The following is a 24927-nucleotide window of genomic DNA, read 5'->3' as shown; positions in this document are numbered from 1 at the left end:
GGAGAATCCGAAAGTGAGAGTGATATGACAATCGGTATTGGGAGAAAAGGTACAGATGATTAACGAGAAAATTATGAGAATATGCGGGACCAAACTCAAATCCTAAAATGGATTTATCTAGCATGGCCGCTGTCGGATTCTATTCAGGGAATCATCATTATTTAAGTACGGGTATATATTGTAAAGCGTGTATTTTTTCCTAATTTAACACCCTAAAAGAGGCTGTACGTAATGTTGATATCTCATAGAAATAAACGAGTCTCGGTCGTTGTTTATCGTACAATAAACAACTCCAACTCGTCGTTTGATTCTTAATGACATGACCATATACACTAACATTATATCTTTTCATGTTTATCGGTCAACAAAAGCGACATAAGCATTTCCATTATCATGAGAAACCCTTGCCAAAAGTAGCGCCAACTGCACCATTGCGACAACATCAGGAGCATGTTTCATGATTCATCATAATAAATGATGACATTGGATGCTCGCAAAAACGCGAGCTCATTCCGATCCACTAGTGGCACCCGCCACAAACACATCAAAAGGCAAGCCAATTGTTCACCCGAAAAGGCAGAGAATTGCATCTGACATCATTTTTGTCATTGATACGTCAAACCTGGAAATGCCGTTTACACGTCCAACACAAAGCCCAAGCCAGGACCCAAATCCTTCAAACCCGGCCAAAGTTCTGTTAATTACATACATTTCCCCCTAACCTTAAATAATCTATACTAGTTCTGAAGTAAATCGTATTTACCCGTATGAATCGTCTTATGTTATTTATTGCCGATAAACAGAATATGCACACTTTCTGAAAGTACTGTGTGATAAGTCACGCACCAAACCTATACTCTCGATATACATGCTGCTCTTACTTAAAAAAGAATATTGGGTTACCAAGATACGTATATTAAAGTACCATGCTTTCCTGATGTGCTCTCATTCTAATTTGAAATAATGGCATAAATAGTTACCACTCATCTTTCAATATTTTTCAAGGTTGGGTTAATCACGAACATATTTGAATATGTACAGCAGCTATACTTACTTATCTTTATACTTAAAGGCATCAGGTTTGTCTGTCATAAGACCCCGAAACAAATATGTCCAACACAGCCCAATATTTGGCTCTTGGCTCCTTGTTCTTATATTTTATAAGTATTGTTTAAACAACTGTTTTTTCTGTAAAATATGTTCATTTCAGAAATTAGATGTTATTCTAGCATTAGGTCTGTGGTACGTTTACTGCATCAGCATTACATTAAAACGATATTACATTATATAAATCCATACAGAGGAAATACTTAACATTTATCTTTTAAGGAAGAGTGCAGGACGACTTGCTTTATACATATAAATGTGGACATATATGTATGGACATTTGGATGATACAGATATACCACCTTAAAGATAGTGTTCGTAGATGACTGTAGAAAATGGAATAATTTTGTGAGTAATCGGGTTAATACCACGTTCAGCAATATTTAGCCATATTGCGATATTGGTTTCCAACATACAAGACGGACCAAGAAATTATGACTTGAATTTGGACCTGGCTTTCTGGTGTGATGTAACACCCCAGAATCTCCGGTAGAAAAAGGGCTCAAAGCACGAATTAAGATCACGAGATGATACTGATGTATGCATCTGGACAAATATTTGCGTAGTATTACTACCTTAATTCATCAGTATATATGTATTTTGCATAAAAGGATATTATATGATCGACGCTGACATGCGCATATAACCTATTCACCAGTGCTGTAATATTTCATTTCTTCTGACACATATCGACACGAGAAATTATATTTAAATTTAAAAGGAGCCCAAGTGGGATATAAATTTGAGTCTGAACCTGTTGAACAAGGCTTGTTTCATTTGGGGCTATAGCATTGCCGCAAGGCCTGGGCGGAAGGGAACACCTGTTTGCACCCATCAGATACCAATCACAACTTCTCTCTCCAAACGAAAACAAAGTACGAAAAATGTCGGAAGTGTATCCTTCTAATTTTCTATTTAGATACATGTTTTAACTTTAAAGTAATTATATGTATCTCATGTATTATTGGTATCTGTGATGCTGGTACCGTTTTGTTGCCATTGTGTAGCTTTTGTGGAGTTATTATGAATATCAAATACATGCCTTGAAATATGGACTTGTGAAAGAACTCATCATTGAATCATTTGCATTTAAATTAATGCATATACCATTTACTTGGCGTGTATGGACATATTATCCATCTACGTATACACACTTATTATGGACATATACAGAATTTCATTGTACCTTATTATTTAAAAAAATACCCGTGAAGATCCGGGTTAGAACAGGCATTCAACAACCCATGCTTGTACGAAGGCGACTTAGCTCGCTGACTTGGTTGATGCATGTCATCGTATCCCAAATGCGAAGATCGGTGCTCTTGATGATAATGACTAAATTGTTTGGTCCAGACTGGATTATTTTCGAACCACCGTCATATAGCTGGTATATTGCTGATTGCGGCGTTAAACAACAAACAATCAAACAAAATCTATATAATTATTAAACACCTTCCAACAATGAGAAATTAAACTTATATTTTCTAAATATTCTGTTATATTTATAACATAATTTGATTCATAATTTAATTATTGCGTTGCTTTCTTCCCTGTCATTCAATGTGCATGTTCAAACCCCTAAACTTTTAATATTTCATTTTTCATAAATGGCTACGTTAGTGCGTTGCCTAGATCTATCGTTACCTACTCACAAGAATAGATTAAAATAATTTGTTTGACTATCATATTTCTGTTTATCTAATTCATAATACGAAATTGATAATTCATTTATAATAGTATAGATCATATTCGTGTATATCACTATCTGATGCTAAGGTTTTATTTCAGAAAATATAATTAATTCAAAATGTAGAAAGATACACAATTTGCTATTATTTGACTTTTAAACTGTACAAAGAATGATATAATGATCAGAATGCCTGTAACGGGTAGTATTTAAGAAAGAAATATTTGTCGAGAAGTCCCATTTTTCAGATATGCCCTTCAGTAGTATCATTGCATATCTCCAGAGAGAGGTTTACATTGTAGTTCTCATTATTTGTGGATAATTCAAAAAGCAACATAGAAAATATATATGCTACCATGACGAAAGAATACAGAGTATACATAACTCGCAATTCTATATATTCAGCAAACAGCCCAAAACCGAAACTCCACAACATATCCGATTACACTGATTAAGGCTGCCCCAGTTCTCCATGTGATACTGACGCCCGTTCGTCTCCCAGACCATACAGAATAAATTTAAAAGGAATCCAGCTCAAGTCTAGAACGATTTGGCAAGCCTAGATTGCCTTAATTCTATCCATGAAAGTAAGCATTAATAAAAAAATATTGTTCTTGTCTGCTTCAGATTATATTTTGTAGATACTTATTTTAACTAGGAAAATTGTACTGACACCGGCGCTATCCCTATTGAAGCTATCCATAAGAATTTCGAATTGCAGTCCATTGTTCGATGTCAATACATCGATGACAAGTGAGGATATCATAAAGTAATCGTTGATGCCGCGCTACACTTTGATAAAAATTATAATCAAGTTGACTGATGTGTACATTACTACAGTGAATATGTACATGATCATGCCCTAATAATCAAATGCCGTAATGTCAAATACTAATTTATTATTGTGTGATGAATTTAACTGGATCAGTGGTAACATGTGATATTAATATTCCATCAATTTCTTTCCTGGTTGGTCCATCCATGTCTACAAAATGAAAATAATACAATTAAAATGGAGCATAGAACAATTCTTAATTTCAGGCTAGAGCTGTGGAAATCTAGACTTTCCCGATCATTATAGACTTGAGTTGGTCTCATGTTTTACATTATTCTCTTGGGTCAACGTCACAGCTCATACCATACACTAACAAGACCAGTTTGCCCCCCGCCGTAGCTCCCGGATTTTGGTTATATCATCTAACATGGCCAACTCTGCTCTTAAGTAAACAAGATCCTAATCAGCGAGGGGTCCTTTATCATCCCTATGTGGCTGCTTATAAAAACCTGATATCTTTTCCCAAAGACCTGGTTTATAATATATTTTCTGCTGAATATTCGAAACAAATAGAGTGAGTTTGTACTACATGTACATATGCATACGGTTCTATTTTAAATGACTGCAGCGCTCCATTATGAAAACAATTAATTTTGTTTTAACGCCGCTCTCAGCAGTATTCCAGTGATATATGACGGCGGTCTGTTGTATATGAAATATATGCAAATTGAATCTTGAATCTTGAAAGTTGTAACATTTCCGCAAATAAGTATCACATGCAGTATACAGTATATCAACTGCAATATACTGTATACATCAGTATACAGTATGTCGCGAGCTCTGCGCTGGGCTGGAGCACACATTTCCTACACCTCTCCCTTCGGCAAACACATCACGAGGGTTGCAACGAGGTCACAGGTCAGGCGTGCACTCGTCAGTTGTCTAATACGGTCAAGAGTAAGATCTTCCGGAAGACCACTGCACTGGAGGTATGTGGATTATTGAGGAGGTACTACGTGTTTGGAACTGGGAGTTGAACACTAAGCACTTTTAGAGAAGAGCTCACAATAAAACGTTATGGACTCGCGGACGGACTTGTGTTTTCATTTCAAGACGTACATTTATCAGGTTGAACTACCTAACTGTAACAATAACTGAACTTTACGCCTTTTATACACATTTGTGATGGGGCGACAATGCGACAACGAGACATATTTTGACCTTGAAAATGTCGCGTTACGGCATCGTCGCCCTTTTGTAAAATAAAGAAAAGGATTATCAAAGAGCGACAACGAGACAATGTCCCTTCCATAGTAATCCGTGCAAATAAAACTGAGTAATGAAATAGAAGTCTGACATGCCAGTTAAAAGAGTGTTGCAGCTTCTGATTTCATAGATCTTCAAGAAGGGTTATCAATAATGGGATGGGTGATGAGTTCAACTGCATACGCTGTGATTAACAATAATGCTCCGAGTCAATACATTTTGTCAAATGTATTACATGTATTACGTGAATGAACAATGTCATATTGTTTATACTCGTCCATGTTTTTGACGGACAAAATAATTTACATGCTCGGTAAAACTGAGGACGGGCATCATTGTGTGTTTCCGTGCTTTGTTCAGGTGAACAATTGACTTGTCCTTGCATGTGTTTGTGACGGGTGCCACTTGTGTGGCAGGATACGCTCACCTTTTCCCGAACACCCATTGGATGACCTGAACCACTTCGGATTTTAATCCCACATCAGTCTGATACACCATGATATAACTGAAATACTGAAATACAGTTGAAAATGATGTTTAATGCGATTACCGTAGTGTGTTACTGCAACTGTTCATATTTTGTGCAGTGATGTTATGTAATATGTAAAAGAAAGCATATTCAATTATCCAATTGATTTGAATAGAATATACTTGCGTCAGTGTATTTTATTAAAGCCCCAAATCGTAATTTAAACACATAAAATAACAAATCACGCATGGTGCCTTGACTTACTACTAGATTTAATGGGCCACCCCGGAATAAAATAGTTCCCCCCAAAGCGAGGAACATATGTTTTAGTATGTTTACAAGAAATATATTCCAAACAATATCCTCATGAGATGAGAAGATCTTTTACAGAATTACCTCAGTAAGTCAATTACAATGACAGAGCGTCGTAATACATTTACATACAATACGTCAAAATGGCCGACACGATAAACGTGACGGGAGATATTTTCGAAGTTGTTAATGAACCTGTGGCTATTTCAAGCCTTTGGCATCACTGATCAATTGGCCGATCATTGAAAGGTGATTGTGAAGATGTGTCAAATAGATACTAAGGTAAATTCATAGATTTCTGTAAATTGTCACTGCGACAGTTTGGATTTTTTTTCGTGTTTTTTCTCTCTGGGATGGGTTGTAGCGAGGGTATCCTTAAATGGGCTTGCAACCACGCTTCTGTATGAATTCGTACCAGGGAATTCCAAGGGTTTTCCCCAGGAATGTGGAAGTAGTCAGTGCTTACGCCTTTTCAAGAATACAGTCACGTGAAGAACGTCATGTGACCGACCTCGCGTCCAAGTCGTATATCTTGTAAACTTCACATTAAAAAATTAGTTATTGTTATAACCAAATGAAACACAACCCATTATCCGATAGGGGTAACTGTACATAGCCGTTACCACAATAAACTTAGTAACATTGTTTGGTTTGACTTCTTGGCGCGTGTCTGAATTCCATTAACATGTAACATATCCTAAAACTAGTTTATCAGCAAATCTCGCTGCACTTCGCGCGACAGATACTAGAGCAAGGCATGCCAGAAAAACGAAACCTAAAGCTTCCGAAAGGAAGCCTTGGACATCACGTGCGTCGGGGGACCATCGCCATCTGATTGGCCGTTAACAGTTGTACAAGGCGGAGCAAAAAGCATCGTTTTTCCGTCCATTTTACGCTTGAAAAACTCGACCCTTTTCTGGACACTTTCTAGACGCTGACCAATTAATCAATTTTAATGAATTTTTAGTCGTTTTTCCGTCCAATGACCATATACGGAAAAAACGACGTTTTCGTGTTTGCAGTGCATAGATTTAAACAAGATATTAATGCAAACTGTATAAAAGCAGATATCACGAAATAGGGTATAAGGTTAACTCTGAATAATATTTATGGCTCAAATCCAGGCGAACCTGTTTTTTTACAATACTTTATTCAATAATATTGACGAATTTGAAAAGGTTACATTGACACCCAGCTGTCGATTTGGAAAAGTATAAGCACATCAAAAATCCCAAAGCAAGTAAGTTAGTTCTTGAGTGAGTGAGTTATTATTTAACGTCACATGGTCAGTATTTCAGCCATATCGTGACGAAAAGTTATACATTAACGATACATTTATGATATATATATTCAGAGGAAATAAAAAGCTGTCAACGATGGGCAGTAGAATAACTAGAATATCACAGATTTGATTTAAAACTAGTTGAGAATATTAAAAAATAGTACGCATTAATGAACAACACAATATAAAATTATGCTAGAAATCGTCAGCCACTGAAGGGAGATCACCATACTGGGGACCATGGGGACTTACAGTACCTTTGCTTCCTGCATGGACCCCGGCAGGATTTATATCATCCCTTCAGTCACTGGCAACAGTGTACCAGTTAAGCCTTAGATTAAAATAACGAAAAAACTACGTTTAAAGATGGAACAGTTATTTGGTAATCGCGAAGATATTGTCCTGGATCCAATGACAGTGGCACTAGCAACAGCACCACCATCCTTGGATCCATCAGTAAATATAGATTTATAAGTGTCATAATTGTTTCTTAATTGATTGTATTCTTGTTGGTAAATTAGTTGATTTGTATCTGATTTCTTTAATTTGTTTAATGTGAGGTCTACCTCTGGCCTTACCATTTGCTAAGGAGGTGATGAAAACGGTTGAGATTGAGCAATATCGTGCAATTTAATATTAGAAGCAAACATGGCAGACTGGATTCTTATTCCGATAGTTGGAACGAGAGATGATTTTGTATTGTAAATATCTTGGTTAAGGGGATTAAAGACGCAATAAAAAGTGGGATTTGACTGATTTGAATATAATTAGTGAGATATTGTAAAGATAATTTCAAACGGCGTTGTTTAAGAGACGGTTCATCCGCTTCTACATACAAACTGTGAATTGGAGACGTTCTAAATGTTCCAAGGCAAAGCCTCAGGCCCTGATGATGGATAGTATCTAGTTTTTGTAAGTTACTTTTGCAGGCTCCATAGACGATGGAGCCGTAATCAAGTTTTGAACGGATCAGGGACCTGTACAAGTGCAAGAGTGTTGTCTGATCCCCTCCCCACTTCGAATTAGAAACGACTTTCAACAAATCATGTGCCTTCAGGCATTTAGCTTTAAGGTATTTAATATGTTGTAAAAAAGTGAAATGGCTATCGAAAATAAGTCCCAAGAACTTGGCCTCTTTCACAACTTTGATAGGGGTACCATTTAAAAACAGTTCAGGGTCATTATACGGCTTATATTTTCTGCAGAAATGTATACAATTAGTTTTGGATGTAGAAAATTTAAACCCATTTTCAAGGGACCATTTATGAATTTTATTGAGACAGATTTGTAACTGCCTCTCTGTTGAATGCATATTTTTCCACGGCAAGAAACATTAAAGTCATCTACGAAAAGTGATCCATCCACTGAATCACTTAAAACCTTTGAAAGACTATTTGTTTTTATAATAAATAAGGTAACAGACAAAATACTTCCTTGTGGGACACCCTAATCCTGATTAAAATGGTCAGGCAGGGTGGAACTCACTCGGACTTGAAATTGTCTGTCTTATAAAAATTGTGATGAGGTAAACGACCTCTCAAGCCAAAATCGTGTAAGTCCTTTAGAATGCCATGCTTCCAGGTAGTGTCGTAGGCCTTCTCAAGATCGAAGAAAACTGACACTACATGTTGTTTGCTTACAATAGCATTTTTGACCATACTAATCTATTATTCACCATTCGTTCCATGGTTTTGCAAACACAACTTCTTAAAGATATAGGACGGTAATTTGAGGGATCTGTATGATCCCGACCAGGTCTTGGTATGGCTACTACAATGGCATTATGCCACGAAGGAGGAAAATTCCCTGAAGTCCATGTTTGGTCAAAGATATTTAAAAGTGTCTCAAGACATTATTCAGGCAAATGCTTCAGTAACTGATAATGGATATTATCATCACCCGCTGCAGGATCATGAGCTTGCTCAAGGGCGGTATGTAGCTCATGCGATGAAAATACTTTGATGTAATCTTCACCATTATTAGAATCAAAATTAACTTTATTCTTTTCCTGTTGTTTCTGATATTTCTGAAACTCAGGGACACAATTTGTTGATGAAGAATTTTGGCAAGAGTTTCGCCAAGTTTATTTGCAATATTTAATTTATCAGTTATTAACGTTTGCCTTATATTCTTTAAACCATGTTCCACACTTTGGATATGGGTGTACTTGAATTAAGTTTGGAGACATAGTTCCTCCAAGATTGACGCTTATTTTGTTTATAAGCACGTTGTGCCTTGGCACTAGTAATTTTAACAGTGTTCAAGTTGTGAACTGTAGGATGTGTGCAAAAATATTTTCCCGCTTTATTCCTGCTTGTTTGCAATCACAGTTAAACCATGGTTTACGAATATGAGGATTTGCAGAGGACTTAGGAATTGTTTTGTCAGCAATATCATTGAGTTGACTCGAAAAAAACTGGATGGCATCAGGTACATGTATGAAGTTGTCAGGTTGTTATATATCAACACATAAAGTTTCATATAACACTGGACAAAATATCATCCATTCCAAACAATCCAAAACTTGGAAATACCACCATTCGAAATGGAAATATGACCATTCCAAAACTTGTCAAGGTCATATTTCCAAGCTTGGATTTGTTTGGATTTTTTTGGATTTTTTGGAAATGTTTGGATACAACATGTCACAATCATATCTGTTAAACGTTGTACAACTTTTGACCTTATGTGAGATTAGTAATGACATGAAAGTAAATAATTAAGAGTATTTTGGCACTATTTACCACGAAAAGACCAAATCATGAGCAAATTTAACTAAAAGAATTTCTGTCATTTAAAGTGCCTACTCTTTATATGTAATTTCTTATCTTCCTTGTCTATAACCATATGACATTGAGTATGAACTTTGAACAATTAAACAAATATTTTGTTTTCCCATACCGACTTACAGTTGTCGTAGAACAAAGACCGTTTCGAGAATAGAGGGCCTCATTATTATAATTTGAACTAATATACATATGTACATAATAGTACTAGGTATAAATGAATTTTGATAAGTGTTCGTACAAGAATATGAACTTCGAATTATCTCGGAATTATGCGCAACACACAGGGCTGGAAATTTTATAATTGGTCTGGAACTATCTGACGGTAATTCAAAACAGGGAGCAAGATTTCGTCAAATAAATCATTGAGCCAGGAATGCAACGATTTAAATGCTAACAAAATGAAAAAAAACATATCTGGAACAGAGTAGACTGTCCATGCGGACAATTATATGCTACGTCTATTGCCAATGGAGTTTATCACCCCATGTTATAGCATTTGTTTCATATAAAAGATAGAAGCCAAATAAATGGGACAATTAGTTGTTATGAATTAGCTTTACCTCTGTGACATATCACGCAACTAAATGTGAATATGTTTATCAAATAATCAAGTATGCAATTGATGAAAAAGAGCATACCAAACCAGAGAATATTGAGGAATGAACTACTCTGGTCTTGATATTTGCCAGGATTTATCTCGAGCGCTATCCACAAAAGTATTTAGATATTGTCAGGAGTCGGGCATGTCGACATTATGGATTAGGCTGGTGTAAAGACGATGAGCAGTTCCGTATGTCATGGGCAGTGTTACACCAGGAGCTGTGTTTGATGTGCATGACCCCTGCATATATGTCAAGGTCGTATGGTGGATCAGGCGTTGCCATTGGGAGGGGGGCGGGGGAGGGGCAGTACAGACCCTTGACACAAGCAACATCCATCAGTGCCCCAACACTTCCAGCAATCAGAGACTCTGCCACTAAAGGAATAACTCCGTTCTGCATCCCTTGTGATGAAAGAATCACTGTCAGGCATGTCATGCTTGACTGTATTGATTTTTCCATCACAAGGGATAAATATTTCAAAGTGTCATCTATAAAGGATCTTTTTAATCAAGTACATGCTCATTTAATTATCGGTTTTTTAAAGGATATAGAATTACTTCATAAATTTTGATGTACAAAGATATATATTTTATAAATTGGTAGTATATGATAATTAACGGAGATTGTTAGTGGCTGTATCCTCGAAGGGGGTTGAAGTAGCGTAAAATTATTGTCCCCCTGAGAGGATATGTAAGCCCACATAAATCAAAGTAATTTTATATCTGCAAGTGTTTTAATCGTAGTATATTTGTTGGTTTTAAATCTCCGGCTAAACCCTGTCAATGGTCGCCAGTGACTAGAGGGATGGTGTAAATCCTGCTGGGGTCCATGCAGGTAGCAAAGGTACTGTAAGTCCCCATGGTCCTCAATATGGTGACCTCACTTTAGTTGCTGGTGATATATAGCCCAATTTTATCTATTGTAATGTTATGAATTGTCATATTTTATGGTTCTGTACTAGTTTTAAACATTTATCTGTGATAATCTAGTTGTTTTACTGTCCTTCGTCGACAGAATTTTATACAGTTTACATATATATTATTAAAATCAAATTTTCTCTCGTCACGATATGGCTGCAATACTGCCGATGTGACGTTAAATACTAACTCACTCACTCACTAAAGGCATAACAATAACAAGGGGAGTCCAGTGAATTGCGAACTGCTTGGAAGTTGGCCTGCAGATTACCCCATAACAGGATACGGCTGACTGGAGGAGTGAAAGACGATTTGAGAGCAGGCTGCATTTCTTATAGGAGCACAATGGTGTGACCATGTTTTTGAACAGGTTGTGGCAAGGAAGAGACATTTAAAAAAATACACTGAGAGAGGCTGGGAGTTTCAGATTGTATGGGTTTGGGAAATGGTCAATGTTTTAGCTTATCCTCCATTGCTCCTTAATCCATTCACTGCTGTTTTTTCACAGCTGCAGGAGAAGTTGTTCCAACCAGTGATGTAGAAATACCCTCACACAGCTGCCACGTGGCCTGGAAGTAGTTACGTCACATGAGAGCACATAACTGATTTGTCAGTCAACAGGGATAGATGTGTTGTTGTGAAATAACGCCTCTGAAGTTTTCCAGCATACTTTCCTTCTTATTTATATTTCGTTTCCACTTGCTATTGTGCTATTGTGTTGGTGTTTATTGTTTGTGCCTTTTTGGTCTTATCTATATGTAATTTGTATTAAATTCCCGCTTGTTTTTTGGTGCTTTTTGTCATTGTGTATTATTGTTCCATTCCACTTTTTTTAACTCGCCATGTGGCAACATACTCCTGTTATGAGTTGTGCATTCTTTTCTTTTGTATTTGTTATTCATTCTACTTTATTACCTATATCTATGTGTACGCTTTAAGTGTTCTTTTACACCCTCCTATAAACGAATGAATTTTTTAGTTACAAATTAACTTTCGTGCCGTGTTGTGATTGCACGTTTGTGAAGATGTCTTTGCTTAATTTACAGATTTAAGCCTCGTATTGTTTGTCACAGAAGCAAGTTCGGCAGGGATCCTCACCAATCTCATTAAAATCAGATCAAAGTTCTTGCTGCCCCTAAACAAAGATGTGAGGACAGCACATTACGGGTCACCTTTTGGGAACTTTGACCGCCCTTTGAAACAACTAATTAACAAGAAGTCGACATCAGCAAATTAGAAAGCAGCTTGTTCGAGTATTACGGCACTCGTTTCAACCTGGCGACTTCCATTTCTGACTACGCTTGAAAAATAGGTTGACAGTCCTCAATTAAACTTGTGAAAACTGAACAAACGAACATTCTGGAATGACAAATATATGGCTGCGATTGTCTGGCACTGCTTCCAACATACTATGCAACGCCTCCTCAGTCGTAGGGGCCGTAACTGTTGTTCGGAATACCCTGTGTTAACGTTTTATGAGGTTGCATGATTAGAAAACACATTGTTGTGTAACTTTCATGATTGCGTAAGCGACGTTTTGATTGGTCGTATGAAAGGTGTCTCCGACGTGACCCGTAATGGGAAGTCCTCATATCTTTGTTGAGCGATAGCGAGAACTAAGATCTGATTTTAATGAGATTTGGATCCTCACCCTCTGTGTCAAGATTGCACATGGGGAGTAATGAGGCACCTCCCATCATCATCACCTCTATATAACAACGGGAGCGTTTATATGAGAATGGAAATAATCACCTTACTTCTTACAGTATGATCTTTCAGACCAAAGTTATAGGTTTATATTCAGCTTTGTCCACTGGATACAGCCTTGATTTCCAACGACTGTTACGATGATGCCTCGTTCGGTAGGGGAGCACATTTTGTTAGTCTTCATGGGGTCTGGCATTCGTTGGCAGATAGACACAACTTTACACGCATCGTCAAGGCCTGACATGATCAGTCTCGTAGACAGCCTGATCTAAATCTTCTAAACTCTTTCCTTACACTTTGTCAGTGATCAGTGACAAGTGCTCATAAGATTGCTCACTTCAGTCCAGGGTTTGACGAACAGAGGTCACCTACACCAGGGTCCGACCCAACAGTTCTTACATACAACGTCAGGACCATTGCCTAATTGTTGCTATACCTCCTCACTGTAGGTGATGTCTCCTGTTCGTAAATGCTTGTTTACAGGGCTGTGGTCCGGCGCACAGCTCACCTGGCACATCAACAACCTCAATTTGGAAGTGCTCATATCGTCGATATCACACTGGCAGGAGCACCTCCGGTACACTCAACTTGCTTTTTCGACCAACAACATTATTTCAGTGGTTTGATGTATACGCTAACAGGGGACGACACACTCTCACTCACTCCTTCGACTGAAGATCTGGACATTCCATCTGGTAGATTGGCTTGGTCTACACTTTTTGGTCCAGCACATTCCAGGATGTAAGAATGTTCTGCAGACGCGCTCTCTAGAGGAGGAAGGGCAGCTCCTTCCCGAGGTGTTTCTACTCCTATGTCAGCACCTAGGTCATCCCAACATTGACCTCTTCGCATCCTGCCAGAAGGACCGGATCTCAACTTATGTCTCCCCTTGGCGGTGGAGGTATTCAGCATCACTTTAGGAGGTCTAAGAGTGTATGCTTTTTGGCCACCAGTACTTCTTCTTAAGGTGGTGCAGAAGATCTGGGCACCCAAGAGGCTCACTCTGACTTTGATCGCGCCTGCTATATCTGCAAAGGGCCTCACCAAGACGTTAGTCTTCCTCTTGGCTCTGGTTACTAGGTGAACGAACTACATGCATTTGAGCACATCCTTGTCTAATTTGAGAGCAGGGCGCAGAGTGGCGTTCATCTTGGGCTGTGATGTAATTTCATTGCCACGAATCAACTCCCAGGGCTGCCAGACCAATCTTAAACCATTTTGCAGGCTTACAAGACTGCTGGCGTGGATCCCCCAGGGCCAATATCCCTCACGAGACAAGAGGGAATGCCTCGACCATGGCTCGCCACAGCACAGCCACTACCGGAGAGACGTAGCCCTAGAGGACGTGGAGGTCGTCAACAGATTTGATCTCTTGGTTGTTGCCCAGTACATCTGAAGGTATGCCCACCTGCCGTACCGTCTGATAAAGATGCATTAAGGAGTTATGAAGGACAAGTTAAAAAATCTAAATATGTTTTACATTTGTATACCTATTTCTGCATTATTTGGTCTAAATGCCCTTCCGTTACAGTAGTAGCTCCCCACAAAATCTTCAGATGTAACGTTCTAAGCAGTAATGTGCTCTTATGTGAGGTCACCATTTCCAGATCACAAGCCAGCTGTGTAAAGGTACAACGTCTTCTGCAGCTAGACCTCTCACAGCTCCGTCTTTCTGTCAAAAAGCAGCTGCAAATGTGTTAAGGGTGTGGTTATGCAGGATAAGTATACAAATGTAAAAAAATGTTACATTTTACTGAAATGGTTAATGGACGTCAGAATGGCACGAGGCTGGTTACATAACGGACTTCACATTTTGGGAATTCTTTCCTGTCATGGTGTCAGTTTTTATATGGTGTAAATTTCTGAAGAACAATAAAGTTATATTTAAATCCGATAACCAGGCAATGGTCGATGTGCTCTACAGGCTCACTTTCAAGTGTGTTGGTAAGATTATTCATCATGCAGTGCCTAAAAAAAACCTGCTTAGTTAGGGCTCGCATAGTCCAGGGCATATGAATGCAGACAGCTAATCCAGATCATAATTTCAGAGGTTCGGAGGCACCAGACGCCGAAAACGGCTCGTCTCTGATTCCACACCACTCGAGGATATGGAAGATGAAGCTCATAGGTTACTAGATTCTTTGTCTTTCAACACCAGGAAAGCTTACCCCAAGGCATTAAAAGCACAGGTTGCTGGGCATAACCGGAGTATGGGACTTCTGACGCAGGACATAATGCTGCATTGGAAGCAGCTTACATTAAGTGTTAGGCATTCCAAAATGGATCCGAACGGTCTATCCTGTACGTTGATCATCAACTCGCAACAGGACGGGCGAGTGGGTCCCATCAAGGCCATGTTGGAGTATTTAACCGACAGAAGCAAAGTAACCAACATATCTAAATCATTCTTTCATGCAGATGGTTCATGTGTCAACAGATAGCCAATTTACAGCACTCCTGAAGAAGCTTCATTGATCTAAGCTCTGATGCGTACAAGTCACATTCCTTACGGATTGGGGCGGCAACTTGATGTGCATCAACTCTGATACAACTAAATCTTGGGGTCCGTTCATTAGGCAGAAGATGAAAGTCATAGAACCGCCAACAACGTTGTTAATACATTAAGGCTCAAATGACTTGGTTATGTTGTCAAGAACAAGTAAGACATCTTCGTCACAGACCTAAAGTAACTGAATTAGCTATTGCTCTTACTATCATCGTGTGGCCTGAGATTTTATCAAGGTGGGCACGGAAAGGGGATGATTCTGGTGAAGCGATGGACAGGAAGCGGAAAGGAATCAATCAGTGTGTATCTGTTGAAGTGTATCTTCTTTGGGGTAATGTTGTGAAACATGAAATTGTGGCTGTGCTTTCAATGGACAGCGCTACCGCGACGAGATCATCGGCCCTGTTGTTCTACCGTTTTTGCGTCGTCATGGCCCAGGCATTACCTTTCAACATGACAACGCCCGGCCTCATATTGCTCGACTTGTTCAGGATCTCTTCAACAAAAACAACGTGAATGTCATCCCCTGGCCGGCTCGCTCCCCTGATCTATCAGCAATCGAGCACATGTGGGATGAGATGGATCGGCGCCTTCGACGTCAACCACGTGTTCCACAGAACCTCCAGGAACTTCGAAACATGCTCCAGCAGATATGGACAGATATCCCACAGAACTTTGTGCGACGCCTGGTCAATTCCATGAGACGAAGATGTGTTGCTTGCATCGCAACCAGAGGCGGACACACACGCTATTGATTTGTAAATTGACACTTTGGCATGTACATGTTTTTTTTATAATGAAATCACGCATTTTCCGAAATCAGTATGACAAATTAAAACCATTTGAACACTTACAGGAGTCTTTTATCTGTGTCAAGCCGAAATTGTTTCAGATTTGGTAAAAACATAACTTTGCATTAAATTTTATTCAATGTCACAGGAACTTTTGTTGTTCAGTATATAAAAATCATGGCACATAGCATCAAATGCCTATCGGGCTTGTAGGAATCCGTAGCCAAGCTATCAGGCTGTAGCAGGCTTTGAGGACTTCATAGCTGATCAGATATATATTCACAAGATTCAGATTCATGCCATTTTCATTACATTTCAACGATAGGCCTAATCTATGATATCAATACTAGTATTCAGAGACCGGAATTTATAAATACGTGATATTAATCTCAATAAAATCCTTCCATCTTTAAGAACAAAACATAAATTTGACCATCTGTTGACTCTCAGAGCTGATGTCCAATGTTTCATTATGCACACTGGGATTACAGAGGGTCAACTGTGTGGGGTGGGGTGAGGGTGTGTCTGGCGGGCCTTATGCAGAAGAGGATTTGTCTGGCAACGGGTATTTTGTAATAAGTAGAGTGTAATAGTTCATTTTTTGTTGGTTCCATGTGATACCTCCAATGTTTAAGCCTTATGCAGAGGAAGATTTGTCTGGTGTGGCCCATTCTGTACTCTGTGATATGAACCTGTTCATTCAAACGTACCTTAATGTGGTACAATCGATATATATTCCAGACCAATTTATCCGTGTATACCTGAGGTCAACTGTTTGTGGGTGTCTGGCGGGCCTTATGCAGAAGATCCTGCCGGGGTCCATGCAGGAAGCTAAGGTACTATAAGTCCCCATGGTCCCTAGTATGGTGATCACCCTTCAGTGACTGACGATCTCTAGCCCATTTTTATATTGTGCTGTTCTCTAATACTTATTAACTTTTAATATTCTCAACTAGTTTTAAATCAAAACTGTGATATACTAGTTATTGTACTGTCCATCGTTGACAGGTTTTTATTTCGTCTCCATATATGTCTTATTAATGTAGTTCTCGTCACGATATGGCTGAAATACTGCCGATGTGACGTTAAATCTTAACTCACTCACTCACTCTTTATGCAGAAGATGATTTGTCTGGCAATGGGTATTGTGCAATAAGTATGTCAGGTATGGGCCGTGTTGTACTCAGTAACATGTACCCGTTCATCTAAACTTACTTTCATCTGGTACTTTGAATGTATACTCTAGTCAAATTTTACCACTGAGTGCATTAAGGGTCAACATTTGGGGTGTTTCGCAGGCCTTATGCAGCAGACGATTTGTCTGGCAATGGGTATTTTATGCTTAGTAGAGTGTAATAGTTCATTTTATGTTGATTTCATGTGGTACCTCCATTGTTTAACCCAGCCCAAATTTTGGGACCCTCTCTGGGGGTGTCTGCCAGGCCTTATGCAAAGGAAGATTTGTCTGGCGTGGCCCATTCTGTACTCTGTGAGATGAACCAGTTCATTTACACTTACTTTCATGTGGTACCTCCAATGTTTGATCCAGCCCTTGAATGGCCCCTTCTTTTGGGGGGCCAGGGGCCACACGCAGCAGGGGCTCCCCGGCAGACATCCATATATGAATATGTTGGGTTACACAGTAAATGTTCCAGTGTTCGGTTATTGGTACCTTGTTCGTTTGACCAAAGTGCTCTGGGCTGCCGGTCTAATTTGCATGGTACATTTGTTAAAGGGAAGGTGCATAGAGGGCTCATATTTGATATTTAATATGTATGCAGGAGTTTGGCTGAATGGAATAGTTGACGGTGATGGTGACCCTTGCTATTATTCCTCTTATGTCATTGGTTTAGTAGGCTGGACGCTTGACAGCTATCGGTACTGGTAACCACCAGAAAGTGTAATGTGGGCTTAACTAAAGGGAGGTCAAAATATTATATATTTTGTATTCACAATCAGCAATAAACTGTGCCCAGATGTCTTCCAACAATTCAATAGTTTGTATTTATTTCATCAAAGTATGCTTTCCTTTGGTTTGTTAAATTTTCAAATGTTGGTAATACATTTTATCAAATTGCATCTGCAGAGAAAATAATTTGAAACCATTAACGTATTACTTCGTGGTCAAAGGGAAACTACTTTCTATAAGTATTGCTTGGTGCATCACGATATGAGTCAGGCGAGGCAAAACGACGCTGTTTTCCATTGCGTTAAGTTCCCTCCCTTCCCTCATTTTTTAAACCATTAGTTAAAATGCTTTGTCAGCATATTTGGGAGTGTTGTTTATTTTTTTTAATCTAGCATATTTCTGAGGTTTGTGTTTTTTTCTTCTTTCAGGGCTGCCGGGATCAACATCACTATGCCACATTTAGTCTATGACTAATAACTGAAACAAGACAAAGATTGCATAGAAACCCTAATGTTTCATCATGAGTAAGATGACGAAAGTCTAATAGGCGTGCGTGCGTGTTTGGCCGAGTGGTCGATGATGGTGCCCCTCTCTATTATTCCTCTCATGTCAGGGTCGGTCGGGTAGCCTAGTGGTTATAGCGTTCGTTTGTCAGGCCGAAAACCCGGGTTCGATTCCTGTCATGGGTACAATGTGTGAAGCCCATGTCTGGTGTCCCCCGCCGTGATATGCTGGAATATTGCTAAAACCATACTCACTCACTCCCTCCTCTCATGTCAATGGTTTTTGTTGGCTGGAGGCTTGACAGCTACCGGTACTGCTGACCACCCACATGGTGGAATGTGGGCTTTACTTTAGGGAGGTGACCATTGGTTGCATTTCATTGGGGTACTTTCATTTGTCTTATATTGTATTTATAACCAGCAATAAAGTGTGCCCAGATGTCTTCCATCAATTAAATAGTTTGTATTTATTTCATTAAAGTATGCTTTCTTGGGTCGGTTTAACTTTCATATGTTGTTAAACGAATGGAAATCTGTGATGCAACCTGATTTGTTGAAATCGTTAAATGTTTTTTTTTTCTAAATTCCAAATTTGAAAAACGTTCCATTGGACTTGGCGAAATGAAAATTATGTTGGATCCAAATTAATCAGAACAACTGCTCAATTTTTCACATTCTACGAATGATGTAGTGTTAGTTACCACACCTCCTCCGTGGTGTAGTGAATAGAGCGTCTTCCCCGAGAGTTGAAAGTCGGTTGCTCGATCCTCGTACAGGTCATACCAAAAGATGGTACTTGGTGTTTCTCTGCACTCTGCATTAAGTGATAAAAACAAGGACTCGTCAGATGTAGTCTTTATAGAGGAGGCGTTAAATGCATTATAACATGAATATTCCCTCAGTTTCAGGCAATTCTTCAAGACATTCGTGTGCAAAGAGTGAGTATACGTTTTTTAGAAAGTCTGATGTTATTATATGACACATGATTTCAGGTGTTTTATCAGGTGGTATATGTATAATTGGGTACAGTTGGGTAGCTTACTTGTTAGAACACCAGCTCGTCATGCACTCGAAAAAAGATATGGTGCAAATTCCTCCCATTTATATAGCTACTATATTGCCTGAAGGTGGCGTTAAACCACACTTGCTTTCTTATATACATTATAACATAATATTTTTTAATTTAGTTTACACGATATATGGCTTTTCCCTTATATTAACCTTTATTCTTGGTCTCAGCGTTTCAGTATACATTGAGAAATGTCAGAGAGCGTGACTGCATGATTGTTCACAAATATCCTCGCTACGGCCCATCCTAATGAACAAACGAAGAAATGCACATCTAAACTATCGTAGTTTCGACTCGATCCGTGCCTAGGCAAACATTGACCGTCTCCAGCAATCTATGAATTTATCTTTGTGTCTGTTTGACGCATCTTTTTTTACCTTTCACGTGATCGGCCAGTTGATCAATGATGACTAACACATGTAACCGCCACAGGTTTATTAACAACTTCGGAAATCTCTCCCGTCACGTTTATCTTGTCGGCCATTTTGACGTCTTGTACTTGATGTAAATGTATTACGACGCACTGTCATTGTGACTAACCTACTGAGGTAGTTCTTTACAGACCTATCTCATCTAATGAGGATATAATTTGTAAAACATGTGCTGCCGAAGATGTTTCTGAAGAGCAAGTTGTGCATCCATACGCCCATGTCACCTCTCGTTTTGAGGAACTATTTTACTCCGCGATAAAGCTGGTTGTTGTATGGATGTCAGTGTAAACATGAAGTCCCACGTACTAAATAAAATTGTGTTTAGATCTTGGCCTACATCCTTTGAGGTAAGAAATTGTAATAAAATAATTATAAGAATTGACTTTAACTTTGTGTGAGTTCATTGGAGTATGAACCTTCATAGAGTGAGGGCCCAACATTGTATGAACGTCGTCGCAAGCTCCGACGTTCATACAGTTTGGCCCTCACGAAAAACAAATCGAGAACAAGCTATGCCAAGAGTGAGTATACTTAAAGGCTTAAGGCTTAAATGGAATTGAGCCATACTCACCTTGATTATGTGTTGAAAATTTGACGGAATTAAAATAAACATGTATGCATGGAGTATCCTTCCCTAGGTTCTATCAGTACCGCTAGTTTTGTCTTCGGATTTAGTATGATGAAATATGTATGTATCGTTACAAGGCATGGTTGATGAGGGACCGACCATTTGATGGATAGGGGAGAGAGATGTGGGGAGAGAGAAATGAGGCTTATAGTTTTAAGATTTAACACGTATATATAGCAAACTAATTACTATATCCATACGGAAGATCAAATTAAAGTGCTGACGGGAAAATGGCAAGACATCATCCTCCAGTAAATGAATAATGCAGACCGACCGTGGCTACATATCAGTCTCGATGAATATATTGTGGTGTGGCTCTGTGATATTTGCACTAATGCAAATTACAGTTCCATTATGTCAGAGGAAATAAAAAGCTGTCAACGATGGGCAGTAGAATAACTAGAATATCACAGATTTGATTTAAAACTAGTTGAGAATATTAAAAAATAGTACGCATTAATGAACAACACAATATAAAATTATGCTAGAAATCGTCAGCCACTGAAGGGAGATCACCATACTGGGGACCATGGGGACTTACAGTACCTTTGCTTCCTGCATGGACCCCGGCAGGATTTATATCATCCCTTCAGTCACTGGCAACAGTGTACCAGTTAAGCCTTAGATTAAAATTACGAAAAAACTACGTTTAAAAGCCTGGCATCCAGAAAATACTTCGAATGATATGGGACTTACATACCCTCTTAGGGGGACAATAATTTTACGCTACTTCAACCCCCCTCGAGGGTACAGCCAGTAACAATCTAAGTTATTATTTAACACTACCAATTTATAAAAGAAAACATTCAGTACATCAACATTTATGGACAAGTTCGATTTCTTTTAAAAAGCTTAACATTAAATGAGAATTAACATCATTAAAAAGGTCCTTAACTGTTTTGACACTGAAATATCTATCCCTTGTGATTGAAAAATCAATGCAGTCAAGCAGGACATGCTTGACCGTGATTCTTTCATCACAAGGGATACAAAACGGAGGATCCTCACCTTGGTAACCAACAAAAGACGATGTCATATTGGCAAGTAGCAAGCTCATTAAATAATTCAAGAATTTGGATAAAAAGTGGATGTATGCATGATATATTTTTAATCGCCTGAAGGCACGAAAGGGAATCTGAAAAAATAATGAATTGTTTATGGTTAGATTGGTTTTTGATATATTTTAGTGCGGTAAATATGGCGTTTGCTTCTGCTGTAAAGATGGAACAGTTATTTGGTAATCGCGAAGATATTGTCCTGAATCCAATGACAGTGGCACTAGCAACAGCACCACCATCCTTGGATCCATCAGTAAATATAGATTTTACGTGTCATAATTGTTTCTTAATTGATTGTATTCTTGTTGGTAAATTAGTTGATTTGTATCTGATTTCTTTAATTTGTTTAATGTGAGGTCTATCTCTGGCCTTACCATTTGCCAAGGAGTTGATGAAAACGGTTGAGAGGGAGCAATATCGTGCAATTTAATATTAGAAGCAAACATGGCAGACTGGATTCTTATTCCGATAGTTGGAACGAGAGATGATTTTTTATTGTAAATATCTTGGTTAAGGGGATTAAAGACGCAATAAAAAGCGGGATTTGACTGATTTGAATATAATTAGTGAGATATTGTAAATATATTTTCAAACGGCGTTGTTTAAGAGACGGTTCATCCGCTTCTACATACAAACTGTGAATTGGAGACGTTCTAAATGTTCCAAGGCAAAGCCTCAGGCCCTGATGATGGATAGTATCTAGTTTTTGTAAGTTACTTTTGCAGGCTCCATAGACGATGGAGCCGTAATCAAGTTTTGAACGGATCAGGGACCTGTACAAGTGCAAGAGTGTTGTCTGATCCCCTCCCCACTTCGAATTAGAAACGACTTTCAACAAATCATGTGCCTTCAGGCATTTAGCTTTAAGGTATTTAATATGTTGTAAAAAAGTGAAATGGCTATCGAAAATAAGTCCCAAGAACTTGGCCTCTTTCACAACTTTAATAGGGGTACCATTTAAAAACAGTTCAGGGTCATTATACGGCTTATATTTTCTGCAGAAATGTATACAATTAGTTTTGGATGTAGAAAATTTAAACCCATTTTCAAGGGACCATTTATGAATTTTATTGAGACAGATTTGTAACTGCCTCTCTATTGAATGCATATTTTTCCACGGCAAGAAACATTAAAGTCATCTACGAAAAGTGATCCATCCACTGAATCACTTAAAACCTTTGAAAGACTATTTGTTTTTATAATAAATAAGGTAACAGACAAAATACTTCCTTATGGGACACCCTAAACCTGATTAAAATGGTCAGGCAGGGTGGAACTCACTCGGACTTGAAATTGTCTGTCTTATAAAAATTGTGATGAGGTAAACGACCTCTCAAGCCAAAATCGTGTAAATCCTTTAGAATGCCATGCTTCCAGGTAGTGTCGTAGGCCTTCTCAAGATCGAAGAAAACTGACACTACATGTTGTTTGCTTACAATAGCATTTTTGACCATACTAATCTATTATTCACCATTCGTTCCATGGTTTTGCAAACACAACTTCTTAAAGATATAGGACGGTAATTTGAGGGATCTGTATGATCCCGACCAGGTCTTGGTATGGCTACTACAATGGCATTATGCCACGAAGGAGGAAAATTCCCTGAAGTCCATGTTTGGTCAAAGATATTTAAAAGTGTCTCAAGACATGATTCAGGCAAATGCTTCAGTAACTGATAATGGATATTATCATCACCCGCTGCAGGATCATGAGCTTGCTCAAGGGCGGTATGTAGCTCATGCGATGAAAATACTTTGATGTAATCTTCACCATTATTAGAATCAAAATTAACTTTATTCTTTTCCTGTTGTTTCTGATATTTCTGAAACTCAGGGACACAATTTGTTGATGAAGAATTTTGGCAAGAGTTTCGCCAAGTTTATTTGCAATATTTAATTTATCAGTTATTAATCTGTCACCTTCTTTTAGATGGTGTACAGAAGATTTTGAACGTTTGCCACACTTTGGATATGGGTGTACTTGAATTAAGTTTGGAGACATAGTTCCTCCAAGATTGACGCTTATTTTGTTTATAAGCACGTTGTGCCTTGGCACTAGTAATTTTAACAGTGTTCAAGTTGTGAACTGTAGGATGTGTGGAAAAATATTTTCCCGCTTTATTCCTGCACTTTCTTGCTTGTTTGCAATCACAGTTAAACCATGGTTTACGAATATGAGGATTTGCAGAGGACTTAGGAATTGTTTTGTCAGCAATATCATTGAGTTGACTCGAAAAAAAATGGATGGCATCAGGTACATGTATGAAGTTGTCAGGTTGTTATATATCAACACATAAAGTTTCATACAACACTGGACAAAATATCATCCATTCCAAACAGTCCAAAACTTGGAAATACCACCATTCCAAATGGAAATATGACCATTCCAAACTTTGTCAAGGTCATATTTCCAAGCTTGGATTTGTTTGGATTTTTTTGGAAATGTTTGGATACAACATGTCACAATCATATCTGTTAAACGTTGTACAACTTTTGACCTTATGTGAGATTAGTAATGACATGAAAGTAAATAATTAAGAGTATTTTGGCACTATTTACCACGAAAAGACCAAATCATGAGCAAATTTAACTAAAAGAATTTCTGTCATTTAAAGTGGCTACTCTTTATATGTAATTTCTTATCTTCCTTGTCTATAACCATATGACATTGAGTATGAACTTTGAACAATTAAACAAATATTTTGTTTTCCCATACCGACTTACAGTTGTCGTAGAACAAAGACCGTTTCGAGAATAGAGGGCCTCATTGTTAAAATTTGAACTAATATACATATGTACATAATAGTACTAGGTATAAATGAATTTTGATAAGTGTTCGTACAAGAATATGAACTTCGAATTATCTCGGAATTATGCGCAACACACAGGGCTGGAAATTTTATAATTGGTCTGGAACTATCTGACGGTAATTCAAAACAGGGAACAAGATTTCGTCAAATAAATCATTGAGCCAGGAATGCAACGATTTAAATGCTAACAAAATGAAAAAAACATACCTGGAACAGAGTAGACTGTCCATGCGGACAATTTTATGCTACGTCTATTGCCAATGGAGTTTATCACCCCATGTTATAGCATTTGTTTCATATAAAAGATAGA

At 38.3% G+C, this 24927-nt stretch overlaps 1 protein-coding gene across 13 annotated transcripts in view; it reads left to right on the top strand.

The window, feature by feature from the left end:
* LOC124119213 (protein mono-ADP-ribosyltransferase PARP15-like) overlaps positions 1–24927 on the top strand; it is a 162804-nt gene that overhangs the window by 101346 nt on the left and 36531 nt on the right. For 11 of the 13 annotated variants that reach the window (XM_048387058.1, XM_048387057.1, XM_048387056.1 and 8 more), the window contains one exon: positions 19525–19560. The exons of the other annotated variants lie outside the window; for them this stretch is intronic. In XM_048387058.1, the coding sequence (XP_048243015.1) occupies positions 19525–19560 (36 nt within the window). The remainder of the gene's footprint in view (positions 1–19524; positions 19561–24927) is intronic. 13 annotated transcript variants of the gene reach the window in all.

This window comes from Haliotis rufescens, unplaced genomic scaffold, assembly GCF_023055435.1.
Source record: "Haliotis rufescens isolate VD_foot unplaced genomic scaffold, xgHalRufe1.0.p SCAF_64, whole genome shotgun sequence".
Classification (NCBI taxonomy): domain Eukaryota; kingdom Metazoa; phylum Mollusca; class Gastropoda; order Lepetellida; family Haliotidae; genus Haliotis; species Haliotis rufescens.
The sequence above is the reverse complement of the archived record's forward strand: the minus strand, read 5'-3'. Positions and strand labels throughout refer to the sequence as shown.